Source organism: Toxotes jaculatrix, chromosome 1, assembly GCF_017976425.1.
Source record: "Toxotes jaculatrix isolate fToxJac2 chromosome 1, fToxJac2.pri, whole genome shotgun sequence".
In the NCBI taxonomy this organism is placed as follows: Eukaryota; Metazoa; Chordata; class Actinopteri; family Toxotidae; genus Toxotes; species Toxotes jaculatrix.
Window position 1 is genome coordinate 17,431,007 of NC_054394.1, and position 13,822 is coordinate 17,444,828.

Consider the following 13,822-nt stretch of genomic DNA (forward strand, 5'->3'; position numbering starts at 1 on the left):
GAGCTGCAATGGTCTGATACTGAAACTTCAGCTGCTGACACAGGACAAAACAAAAAAAAAAGTTTTGTTCCAACAGATTTCTACGCCTTTGGGTAAAGGTACATACATGAGACATCTGCGAGTAGAAACTAAGTCGTTACGCGTAAAGTTAACTCTAAGAGGGTTGTCGAGAGAAACAGACCTTGGTGTACTTGATCTCCGGGTTGGGCACCGGTGAGGGCATCAGCTGGAGGGATGCCATGAGAGCGGCGGGGTCGCTCTTCACCTCTCCGGGGATCTCGATCTTACTGGAAGTCATCACTGCCGTCTCTCCGCGCTCGTCTGCCTGCTGCGCCTCTCTGGGATTTTTTCAACAGATTTCTGATTAGGACTTTGGGTTCCTTCCTGGGTTTATAGCCAGGTGTCAGCCGCGGTTCATTTTCATTGGGCAAAGAGAAGGGCTGTCCTTTTGAAAATTAAATTCACGCATTTACATAAACGACCTCAACCATGCGTGTTAAGGAGGAGAAACACGTCCACCCCACCCACCTCACACTCCCGATGTACTCAGTTTTCCACTGCTCTCATTCACCGACAGCTGACTGTTTTCTACTCTAATTCATAGTTTAACACATTTCAGTTCTGAGAGAAGATTATCGCAACATGGTGTCTTGGATCACCAGGACATAAACAATAGGTCACAATTTAAATCACAGGTATATTATCTGAACTGCCTAACAATAATCCAGCATGTTCATACATTTGACTTCCACTTTTCCCAGTTTGGCTCTAAAGTTCTAAATAACACAGGACCTGTTTAACAAAAGTGTTTATGAGTGGCCACAGTGAAGCATGATGGTATAATGAAGTGTTCATATTTACGTGGCAAAACAATCTCACCACAAGGTCCATTTAGTGGCTTCTGAAGCTTATCTCACGATCTTTCTCGTTGTAAATGTTCAAATTTCCATTTTTCTGAGCACTCTAAGGACTTTGGCATGACAGTTTAGATTAAAAGGTAATTCTTCACCTTGGAAACAGCAGTTAGGAGCCTCTCCACAGAGACATAAACGCATATCTCCTCTTTACTGAAAACATAAACTCACATTCTTGCGCCATCATTAACCATTTCCTAAGTGACATAAAGGTGTCAAACTACTTCCCTGGGCTCACTATCACCCTGTGGTTCTTTATTTGCCTAACACAACCTCCCCATGGTCTAAGATGTTATGTAAATGTGGACTGCTGCTACTTGCTGTGGTGTTGTTGGCAGAGATTTGTCCTGCAGGTGATAATTCCTTCCAGCGCCTCCTTTAAACCTCCCAATAAACATCCACCAATTAGCCTTGAGAGAGCCTGTCTCAGAAAACTATGGGGGAAATTAAAAGCAAATCCACGCATGTATTAACACACGCACAACAACTGCACACCCTTACGCATTCATGAAATCACTCAGGTAAGAGCCAGCCAGCACTTAAAGGGTAAATCAGAAGTTTATTTGTGATATAGAAGCCTATGTGGATTCAAGAAGAAATATAGAGATGAATCCAGGGAGAAACGTAATCTGTGGCCAGTGCAATGACAGTTTAGGTTTAATGCAAGCTCAGGCTCACTGATATCCCCAAAGATAAATCTCCACAACCGGCGCCTTTAAATGTTAGATCTCATAATCTAAGCCTCTTGACAGGACAAAGGAGTACGGAGACAGATGTAGACCCATAATTTGCAAATCCCCGGAGGATGCTTTTTCTCCATCAGCACGTATCACCCTTTTTTCACAGCATGGGCGACACTCTCAAAGTGTCTGTTTCACATCAAAGGGGGACGAGCCTGAAACAGTGACATTGATTAATGCATTCAAAACATCCTATCCTCAGCCTGTCGCCTCACCGTTTCACAAAGCTCAGCGAACGGAAGATAAGACATACCGGGGAGACGGTGTGACAAACTTTAGCAGGCGGTTCATATGTATTCACGGAGCTCCCTCTGTTGGATGAACCGGGCCTCGGACATTGCAGGGTTATACACACACTCACACACACACACTTAACAATATTCATCAAGGGTTGTTGGGAATAAAAGCGAAATGTGGTGGTAGTGGTCGCATGAAACCATTCTGAAAAACTTGAAAAAAAAGACTGATAAGATTACTGGGAGAAGTTTTCGCACTCGCACTCAGCTGCCTGCAGCGTGAAGAAAGGTGAGTGGGAAAAGTTTACAAACTTTCTGATGTAACAAAAAGAAAAGTGAGATTTTCCCCGAAAATGCAGAATCTCTGGAGTTTTAAAACGGGAGACTGATGGATGTAGGTCAAGATTTTTGAGTTTTGATTTGCAGTTTTTGTTATTTTTATCAACAACAAAGATAAAAGAAGATAACTTATGACCAAAAGTCCCTAAGTCCAAAGATGTTGCTTATAAATATGGTTTGTGTTTGTGTTTGTGTGTGTGTGTGTGTGTGTGTGTGTGTGTGTGTGTGTGTGTGTGTGTGTGTGTGTGTTCAGAGTCCTTAAGTGTACTTAAATAGTGTATATATTTGTGTGGATTGTATAATAGTCATGGCAAACGTGCTCTGAATATGGCCTCCGTCTTAAAATTAGTTTTCAAAATATATTCATCACTGAGGCCAATTTTTCTTGGATTCAGACACAATTGCATTCAGACTTAGTTGAGCGAGAGTGAAAGATTTTAAAATCCAAAAAAACAGCAAAAACTGCTTCAGTCACCTGGCTTGAGAAAATTACATTTACAAAATGGAAACATAAATAGCTACATAAATAAATAAATAAATAAATAAATAAATATATAAAATATAAATATATAGCTTTTTTTTTTTTTTTTTTTTTTTTAATTGAATATTATCTAAATGAAGTTCTGTTCACAAATAACAGAAACAGACACTGCTCCACTAAATGTGTTCAAATGTTTAAGAATGCGTACAGAAACCAAACATACTTTCAGGTCTCGAGGGCAGTGCAACAATCTGAAGCCCATGTTTGTGATAGAAAGTAGACCCCTTGTGGTTGTAGAGGGAAATAGATGCACAGAGCTTAACGTGCCTGTCAGCCTGCTGAGGGCTACACGGTTCGAGCGCAACCGAATGGGAGGCGGCAACCTGCACCGACTACTGCACAGAGACCGTAGTTGTTAGCTGTTTGTTCTGGTCGGAGGAAGACATCAAGGACCCCAGGAAAAAAAAAATGGAAAACGAGAGCAAGAGGAAGATGAAAGAGAAATTTGGCCTAAGGCGGGACATCTTTAAGGAGTTCCTGGCGGAATTTCTGGGGATATTTGTCCTGATAGTGAGTACCTCCCTCTGCACCTGTCATCCAGCTTAAACAGCCGCTTTAAAGCTGTGAACCAATATGCTAATAAGGTGTCAAACCGGGTCTCCAGGGGCTCTGACTGCTGTCTCTCATATGTCTCTATTAACAGACGCTATATTCTGGAAATCACATAGTTTCTCTTTGATGTGCTCAGATGTAATTTGCTCCTGACAGAGAGCTTGTAGAAATCAGAACAAGATGTGACTGATGTGGAACTGTTCGTTTTATTTTTTTCCCCTCACAACTCATCTTGAAGTGTACTGTAACACAGAATCTGAATCCTTATAAATACAATAAGTACATTTCATTTCAGTTATGAGGTTAAGGGGAAAATAAACACCGGATTAAAATAAGTAGAGCAAATTACCACTTCACTTTGCATGTCAGAGTACTATCCTTGTTTTTCTGTTTGTTCTTGTTATTTCTTGAAATAACTGCTTCTCAGTTATTATGTGTCTCTAGCCTGGACTGTCCTCCACCTGTCTCGCCTGAGCTCCACCTGTCACTTCTCTGAGTCCACTTTAGATGCCACACCAGAGGAGTGATGCAGCCTCCACAACAACCCCTTGTTATTTTTGAATGACTGCTTTCATCTCAACACTTTCCCCCCTCTAAATTGCTACTGCATTTTACTTAAAAAGTGGGGGATTAATTATTTTTCCAAAGCTCCAAGTTGGACAAATTGTCTGTGGCAGTCAGAGGCTGTTGGTGGACAAGAGGGCTAGTGTTAATGGTGGGTATAATTGGAATAATTAAAAACAATGAGTCTTTCTGCCTCCACCCTTTGTGTTTTTGTTCTTGTCTGTTGTCCCAGCTCTTTGGATGTGGTTCAGTGGCCCAGACGGTGCTGAGTAAAGGGGCTCTCGGGGAGCCCTTGACCATCCACATCGGTTTCACTCTGGGAGTCATGATGGCCGTCTACATGGCGGGGGGAGTGTCAGGTAACAGTCGCCCACACTTAAAATGAACACATACACAGCTCACAGTCATTACAGTCCTAAAACATCTACTTCTCAGGTCAGTGTCAACTGTTTGATCCTGAAAGTGGGGTTTGCAAATAACTGACATTTTCATTATTGTTTAATCTGAATTAATAAATTAATCGCTTGGTTGATGTGTCAGAAAATGTTTAACAATGCCAGCCACAATTTCCTAAAGCCTGAGGTGATGTCATCAAATTTCTTTGTTTTTGTCTAAAACCCAAAGATATTCAGTTCACAGTGATATTAAACAGAGAAAAGTAGAAATTTCCCATAATTACAAAGCTAGATCAAAGGGGATGTTTGGTATTTTTGCTTAAAAAAACTTAAATGATTAACCACCTATTGAAATGATCTATTGCTGATCAATTTTCTGTTGAATGATCAGTTGATTAGCAGCTCTACCTACAAGCATGTTGACACTAAGGCCATTTTGTTATCATTTTCTTCTTAGTTGAGGTGTTTTCTCAGCTCTTTGGGGTCTTCAGTGAAAGAACACTTGCTTAAAAGTTATTTAATATTTCAGCTGCAAACACAGGCTGGTAACAAAGGTCATCACTCTGTGTTTGTCTGTGGCGGAGATGAAATCTTTGGTCATGCATGTCTGGCCCTCTCTTTGTTCTCTTACACCACAACAGTTCTGTCATCTGTGTCACTTTGTGTCACTTCTGCAGAAAAGAAAACTATCACACTGCACTTTTGTCTTGGTACACTGACATCATTGCATTAGCTTACTGATCTAGGCAAAGTAATGGCCTATGAAGATCAGTTTAGATCTCGTGGACTTACAATGTTGCATAATGGGACTCACCGGACATATAGCCTAGTAACCTTTTCTCTGGTTTCGAAGGCAAGAATTACTGATACTAATGGGAAAATGTGGTTTTTATTGAAGAGTAAACAATTAAGCACTATTATTTAATTACTCTAATGGTTTTCGATGTAAGAATGGTGTAAGTTTGCTTGAGGGCCGGAGATATTGTATCCTGATGTCCAAATGGGACTTTATCTGGTACATTCCTTGAGGATTACAGCAAAAAGAGCCTGCTGTGGTTTGCCAGCAATGATAGAGATAGGGGGGAATAGTTGTTAAATGTCACAGTGCTTCTCCTGAGCTTTCTGTGCCAAAATGGTGAGTGTCCATTAAACTGCAATTAAGGGTTTCAGCATATCAAGGACAGCATTGTACACTAATTCTGTGGTCATTTCCATCATCCTTGGGAAGATAAAAAGCACAATCAAAAACGGAAAGAAGAGATCGTATTAATGTTGTGGTGTCTGATGGCATAATAACTGCTGAAAGGAATAGTTTGACATTTTGAAAACAAGCGGAAACAGCTAACGTGACTCTGTCCAACAATAACAAAATCCACCAATCAAATGAGATTTAGCCTATCCTGTTTAATATTTTTAACTAAACAGTTAGAGGATGGCACAGGTCCTCCTCTATATGTTTTAGTTCATCAGCAAACTGAGGAACTAATATGGTTTATGTTTTTAAAGAGATTAAAAATTACTCTGAGAAATTTAAGTTTCTTAGAAAATGGAAAGTGGTACACATTTAAACAAGCTTTACATGTTTTTGTTGTCGATTTGTATGGTTGTGGTGATCATTCTGACTCAAGTTTCAGTGTTACTTGTGTTACATGTTTAATGAGAGGAGTTGTAAAGCTTCAGGGGAATAGTAGAAAAGCCTGAGGACAGGGAGGTTAATATATGGAGAGCTTTTGCTGCATGACTGGGCCATTCAGCCCCAGGATCCACAGCTCAGTGGGAAGCTTCTGTCCAACGACATCTCTGAAGATGATCATAGGTATTGGACTAATGAGCTTTACTGGGGCATGGGTCTCTGGAGAGGAGGGGGGGGTCAGGTGTGACAAGCCTGGCTTTCTAGGCTTTCCTGGCAGGACGGCCCCATAGGAGAAGAAAACACAATTGTTTTCACTTTGTAGTCTCAGATTTTAGATGACAGTGTACCGTAAGTGTGACACATCATGGTCACTCTAATGACCTGCAGTCTACGTGTGCCTTAAGCAGATTCAGGCAGATTATGTCAGATGCAATTCAGACAGGCAGGTCTGGCTGGTTGTCGTGGTCAGTGTTTGTGAACAGGATGGGGAGATTAACAATGGGCGCATGGCTGATACCCCCAGTGGTGTTACCACTGCGAGGTCAAAGCCAAGATCCCACAGTGTTAAGTAAATGGCCCCACACTGCCACCACAGCCATGTAACAACTGGCTGGAATGTGTTCAAACACACCTCTTTAGGACAATGTATAATATAGATAAACAGGCCAACTCTGAAGGCACACAAATCCAGCACCTTTTGTTTGAAAATATCCTGAAGGTTTTGAATGAATGAGTACCAGAGGGTGTTTGGTATTTTTAGAGCGATTAGTCAGTTAATCAACGAATCAGTTGACAGAAAAATAATCAGCAACTATATTGATAATCAGTTGTCATTTAAAAGGGAACTCCGTTCATTTTACATGAGAGGTCTTGGTGAGTACCAAGTTGTTTTTCAAAGCCTTTGGTGGCTTCAAAGGAAAGTCTGATAAACTGCTTCAAATGACATCGCCATTGTTTCACCATTTTCTGACATTTGAAAGACTAAAAGATTAACTGATAATGAAAATACTCCTTAGCTGCATTCATTTGATTTTAGTTTCAACCGTTAAAAATGTTGGGACTTTTCTGTCACTTCCAGTTGTTCATGTTATAATCTTCTTTTTAAAACACTCTATCATCTGTTGTGTTTTAGGTGATCCTCATGTAAACATTACTTCCTTTTGCTCATCTGTTTTGTTGCATTGTTCTAGGAGCCCATGTGAACCCTGCGGTCTCTCTGGCCATGGTGATCCTGGGGAAACTACCGCTGAAGAAGTTTCCTGTTTATGTGTTGGCACAATTCCTGGGTGCTTTTGCTGGTTCCTGTGCCGTCTATGGGTTTTATTATGGTAGGTGTAAATGTCATCACTTCCAGAGAACTGTCTCAGAGAGGGATAACCAGATTATTGAAGTGACGTTATCCATGTACTTTAGTAATCTTGCTTCATGAGATGGCCCACTAGTAAAAACCTGAAAACAAATATGCTCCTCCAAGCAATTGTCCCCACTATACTTTTTTTAATGCTTGACTTATTAATAATAAAAACACAAAAAGTAGCTTGTTAGTAATAATTGCAAGAAATAGTTGCTTACCTTTATTGTATTTTCTTTTCCTCAGATGCTCTGATGGAATACACCAACGGAGAATTTGCTGTTACTGGTGCCAATGCCACAGCCAACATATTTGCATCTTATCCTGCTAAACACCTCTCAGTCCTAAATGGGTTTGTTGATCAGGTGGGGGCTTAAAACTAACTTCTAGCTGATAAGTAATTTCCCCTGAAAAATACTACTATACCCAGATGGATGATAATACTTAATACAGTATACACACACAAACTGCCTGATGATATGCAAGTAAAAGGTTTTGAATCTTATGTCAGCTTAGCTTTTGAGGGCTTTTTCCTATTTTTTTTTTTGGGGGGGGGGTGGGGGGGGTATTACTGCTGTCAGTGAGATAGCAAAAATTGTTCCAACAGGATTCTGTGTATATGGAAGCCACTAGAGCATACACAGATACATGTGAGCGTACATTTTGTGCAGTCATGGGCATGAATGTAAGCATAAATGGTGAGTGAGTTGTTTGCTGATGGATGAGCAATTCTGCTCTGATGCTAAGAATAACAACCATCTGTTCTGAATGAGTATGAGGCGAGATGTACGTGTTAGATTGTGTAGTTGTGAGGGTATTTAGAATATTATAGGTCTAATCCATGTTTTCTCTTTTTTCTCGATCATATAGATTTGAGGTTCATTCAGATTCATAAGAGTTTCTGTTATAGGTTAAACCGTAGCATTGTGTCTCGTAATCAATTGTATTTCAAAACAAAGCCATCAGAAACATGAATAAATTTGAGAGCAATAGCAGGTACTCATGGTGTGTTTTGATATGTGGTAATGGGCATTTTGATCATAGACTGTGTATGTTTAAGTGCTCAAATTAAAATCTATTAAAGATTAAACAAATGAATTTTAAAAATAATGTTTAGTGTGTTAAAGATAAGTCTCTGACAATCACACTCAGGAGTGTTTTTCTAATATACAGCTATATGGACCTACATGGTAATGCTGTCATACAGTCTGAAACCAGGGGAAAGGGGAAGCCCCATAATGAGCTTAGACAAAATAACATAGGGCACAGGTCACCATAGCAAATGAGGTAACTGACAAACATCCTCTCAACAACAACAACCACCACCAATATAACTATTGTTATGCTAATTGTCTGATATTTTCTTTTGTTTTGAAGATAATTGCAACTGGCGCTCTGGTCCTGTGCATCCTGGCCATCACTGACAGGAAGAATATCGGTGCTCCCAAAGGCATGGAGCCTCTGTGCATCGGCCTGATCATCATGGCCATCGGAGTGTCCATGGGTCTGAACTGTGGCTATCCAATCAACCCGGCTCGAGACCTCGGCCCACGGTGCTTCACGGCTGTGGCCGGTTGGGGCATGGACGTATTCAGGTAATTTTAATGATGTAAAAACGAAATGGTGCCTGGTATCATCGGTAAAATACAGTGTTTGAAACATGCAAATATGAAAGAGAGAATTTAAGAGTTTTTAATATCCAGGGCTAGAATGAAATTATTATGAGAAAGACTCCAGAAAACGGAAGAATATTTTTCTGAACCGCTCGCCTGAAAGAGCCAGGAGTGCATTATGTATTGCTACTTTCACTCTCGCCAGTGCCTGAGACTTAGTTGATGTGTGATGTAAGAAACGCTCAAGTTTAACCAAGTGGCTCCTCTTTCCTGTCCCACATGAAGAGCAGCATTTGTAGCTCCATTTCTACTCTCTTGACAGTCTGAATTAATTTTTCAAAGACCACGCATGTATTTCCTGCATTTTGAAAAGGGGCTCTGGGATTTAAGTTAACAGGGAGAGATTCCATGCATATAAATATGAAATATTCAGCACTTCTTTACTGAAAGGGCACAATTGTATGTTCCTCACTCTTTCTTCCTTTTTATTATCTCCTAGTCATCACAGCTGTTCCTGTTTTTTTTTTTTTTTTTTGTTGTTGTTGTTTTTTCATTTTGTTTATCAAAAGGCCATATATACCATATCTTGACCAGACCTTGAAGGATAGAAATATTATTTTTATCTAATGATGAAAATGTCCTTAAAGTATGTGAGCTCTTTAAAGCAACAACTTGAGTTATAGATTTTAGCAGAAGTTAATTTACCATCTATAACATTCTTGGCTAAAGGTACTTGAGGTTGAGGTTTTGACCACTGGTAGTGCTATGGAACAGTACTTTGTTTGCATCACATGTTATACCAATACAGGAATGAGGATGCACTTATGCATGGCATGTATGATGGTTTCACGCTATCCCACTGACTGACAGTTATGGCAGTAACATACTAAATAAATGCAGTTATATTTTAAAGCTGCAAATTAGTAAACATGGATATACACAATACAAGTTACCACACTATCCTTGAGCTTGTCCTGGGGAAATCCCAGACGCTCCCAGGACATACAAGCGATTCTGTTGCTCTTATAAGTTCTGCTTTGCCCTGTTTCTTCCTCCCATGCCGTCTGAATCATAGGCAAAGACACTCAGGAGAAAACTCAGAGACCCCAACCTTCTCCGATGTCTTATCAATGCAGCCACAGCTAAATCAAACCAACAGGGATAACATCACACAGCAAAGGTGCCACTCTAATGTCAACAAATTTCTAAATTTGAGATACTGTCTGCTTATTCCAAACAGAAGAGGGGACAAGGTGCACCCCTGTCTCACTTTCACTTTGGACTTTGTCAAGAGTGCAAACAAAGCTGTCACTATACATGTATATAAACTCAGTGGCCCACAATAGTACATTTTGTATGCCATACTACTACAGGATACCTTTCCAAAATCTAAAAACATATATAGGCTTAATGAGCAAACTTGTATGAGACCTTGATTATCTGTGCAAGGCTAAAATATTGGTCCACTGTTCTGTGTCCTGGACTTGATCTCCATTGTTCTTCCTGAAGCTGAGTAGCACTGGGTGACGTTTCCTTTCCAGCATCTTGATTTAGGCTTTAATTCTCTGCTGAGGCAAAATGGTGTGGAAAGTTGGAACACCTTCCTCAGGTCGCCTTTTGCATGCTCAGAGGATAACATTGACGGCGGACTCGTGCCAGTTAAGAGGCTCACTCCTCAAGATCCCTGTGATAGTGAAGCGGTGTAACAACTGTTGCACCCTAAAGGCTTCCCAAGGCTTCTAGCAATTCAGGAGCTGATCTCATCCACCCCTGGCACTTGGAGCACTATGGAGCCTTCTAACCTACCAATGAACTTTGCCAATGAGATACTGAAGGCTCAGAGCTTCCAGATCCTTCCAGGTCATGTTTTGTTTCTCTGTGTTTTTTTCTGCTTTTCTCCAACATTCCTGGTTGAAGTCAGTGTTTTCCTTGCTGTGAACAATGAATGAATGAATGGTTTACCAAACATGCCCTGGTGCTTTCTTTTTAATCCCCTTGAAAGTGTCTGTGCCTGCCACTGCTGAAATGCATTAAGAGGGGGAGAGTATGTGATTGTTAAATTAAGAACAAAGCACTGCTTGGATAAAAAATTGCGCCTGTGTAAAAGCAGTATGAGTGTGGACTTTAGTTAAAAGGTTAAGTTAAAATAAGGCAGAATTCTTAATTGATCTTCAAAATATTAAGTGGTTGTAGGCAGTTTAAAGGCTCGATCTGGCATAGATAGAGTTTCCAATGCTCTCTGTCCCTATACCACCGCTTCACCAGATGGTTCATATGACCTTACAAATTGCTTTAATGCACATATAAGCCCTTGGTACTATCAGATTCTCCCCATGTGTAAAGTATATGCTAAATCTGACATAATCTTTTACTGGTATGATATAAATACAGCAGCTACAAATGCAGTGTAGATTTCTTTTCAGTACAGTGTGAAGGGTGGCACTTGACTCCATACAATATCCATGCAGCGCTAATGTGACCCACTGTCTCCTGGCCTGATCATCTTAGCTGTGGTCATAGATTAAAGTCTATAATCCAGCAGCCTCCCTCCTGTAGTCTACTTCCTGAATGCCTACAGGAGAGAAAGATGACCCGCTCAGACGCTTGTTTACTTTCAGGACTGTGCATCAGCACTGTTAACTGAAGCCCTTTCACCTGCAGTAAAGGCTCCTAACAGCCACATTGACCAGCAGGACTCTAATCTCCCTCTGGCTAAGTAAAACGGTCTGTCTGAGGTCAGCTAGAGCGAGAATGAGGGCACAGGCAGTAGGTCTAACACAGAGCTCCTTAAGACTTTACAGTAATCTGGGATAACTGTGTATAATTTGCCTCAGGTAGGATGATACGTTTCAGAGAGACAGTGTACATTAGTTAATTTAAAAGACAACTGCTGTGATTTAACAATGTATTTATATAATATTATGGGACTGGTGAGAGAAGAGAATGGTCAAAAGTGAAGCAGCAGAGGTCAAAATATCCTGACTCTGTGTCTAGTATGGATCAAGCTGCACTTCCCATATTGCCAACAGAGCCTTTCATTATGCTGCACTATAACGATAATTACCAAATTCTGACTTGAAAATGGAGTTTGTGTCAATGTCCAAGTCATAATTATGATTAGAAAACATTTCTAATATATCTCACTTGGTGCTTAATAATACATGTGTCAGTATGTCAGAAAACCAAACCAACATCAATGCCTCATGTCAGCTAAAGTCTACCATTCAAGTTAATTGAAAGAGTAGTTGACAGAGCCAAACTAGCTGTTTCCAGTCTTTGTGCTAAGCTAAGCTAACTGCCTATAGCCTCATATTTACCATGCGGACATGAGTGGTATCAATCCTTTTATCTAACTCGCAGCAAGAAAATGAAAAGGCTCATTTTCCAAAATGTAGAGCCACAGATTCTTTGTAGATTCTTTCAAACCAAGATTTAAAGTAAATAGTATAAAACTGTCCATTGACAGTGTTTTAAACCCTGAGGTGCATCTCCACCCCATATCACAGTTTTGTAACATTAGATTCTCACTGCCTCATTTTCTCAGACTTGACAAAGCTCCTTCAGAGCCAAAGAGGAACTGCAATATTTCCGCAGGCTGTGTAATACTCCTCAGTGTTGGCATGCCCCATTAAAGCAAAAGTTTAAGATTTTTAAAGTTTAATTCTTGCAGCACACTCTGTAAATAATAGTAACCACATTGTTAAACTGTATTTTGTGTCCTTACTGCAGAGCTGGAGGTTGCTGGTGGTGGATCCCTGTGGCAGGGCCCATGGTGGGTGGAGCAGTTGGAGCTGGCATTTACTTTCTCTTCATTGAGTTGCACCACCCTGAGCCTGAAAAACAGGAGGAGAATAACATCCAGGACAAATATGAAATGATAACTATGAGTTAAGATTTAAGATTGCAGAGCGAAGAAATAAAGCTGCTGATTTTCACTCTCAGACGACAAAAATGTTCTTCTAGATGAAGCAGTTTTATACATTTCTACAACAGATTTACAGTTACAAAGCATGCATCTGACCACATAATATCATCGTCATTCATAGTATATGCATGAATGAAACTGTCTCTTTTTGTTTTAAATGTGGTGTATTTTTAAGTTTCAGGGCCTCTTTCCTGTATCAAAATATGAAACTTGCTTATAAGGTATATTGTAATCAGACGTCAGGCTTTTCCTTTAATTCCATGATATAATAACCTTGTATGGAAAGTTTCCTCTGTATTATAACTATGCAGTATTCTTTATGTGCTTGTATTTCCTTACTGGGATCATCCCCTCTTGTTAGAAATATTTGCCAAGTTTCTGTACAGCATTTTTATTGTTTTTACTACTGTCTACCTTGCAAATGGGGGTGTTAAATACATGTAGCACTTAGGAAACACTTGATTTAATGTGGAAATGAAGCAATTTATATATTTTTTTTTTGGTCAGCATATCACAGTAATGTATGTTTTGTGGAGTAACATCTTTGTTCTGTTTCACCTTATCCTTTGCATGTGTAAAAAAATGTGTGATTGCTTTATCCTGCTGATAGCATTGTAGTTTTTATAACACATTCATGTAGAAAATCCAGCCTTAAAACATTCTGGTGTCGCTTACTTTTTTCAGTTATTTCCATTATTCTGTGGCACAGAAATGTATGTCATACTGCTGGATTACAGATTTACTCGTTACAGATACCCTTATATGGAAAAGCCATAACTTTACATAAGAGATTTAAGTGTCTGATTTCTGCAAAAAAGAAAAAAAACTTTACTTTGTTTCCAGCAGAAAGTTCTGCAAATGTCAGTGAACTCCTCCATGAATTGTGTTTGAGGCAGTGCACCTACTGTCTCACACAATATGCAAACACTGACCGTAACTGTTTACATTAAAAACTCTTCAGAGCTGAGGTAAAATATGTAATAGAACACAGATGCTGGGGATGGTTTAGGTTTGGTTCC

The 13,822-nt window shown here is 39.9% G+C and overlaps 2 protein-coding genes across 2 annotated transcripts in view; one reads left to right on the forward strand and one right to left on the reverse strand.

The window, feature by feature from the left end:
• aldh1a2 (aldehyde dehydrogenase 1 family, member A2) overlaps nucleotides 1-13,822 on the reverse strand; it is a 38,990-nt gene that overhangs the window by 21,637 nt on the left and 3,531 nt on the right. The window contains exons 2-3 of the mRNA XM_041067334.1: nucleotides 12,603-12,711; nucleotides 182-338 (exon numbers count right to left, since the gene is read on the reverse strand). Of these exons, the coding sequence (XP_040923268.1) occupies nucleotides 182-338; nucleotides 12,603-12,676 (231 nt within the window). The 5' untranslated portion in view covers nucleotides 12,677-12,711. The remainder of the gene's footprint in view (nucleotides 1-181; nucleotides 339-12,602; nucleotides 12,712-13,822) is intronic.
• Nucleotides 3,093-12,710, forward strand: aqp9b (aquaporin 9b). Its single transcript, XM_041029235.1, has 6 exons — nucleotides 3,093-3,280; nucleotides 4,119-4,245; nucleotides 7,105-7,242; nucleotides 7,512-7,630; nucleotides 8,643-8,902; nucleotides 12,603-12,710. Exons 1-5 carry the CDS (start codon nucleotides 3,179-3,181, stop codon nucleotides 8,862-8,864), a joined length of 708 nt encoding a protein of 235 aa, XP_040885169.1. The 5' UTR covers nucleotides 3,093-3,178; the 3' UTR covers nucleotides 8,865-8,902; nucleotides 12,603-12,710.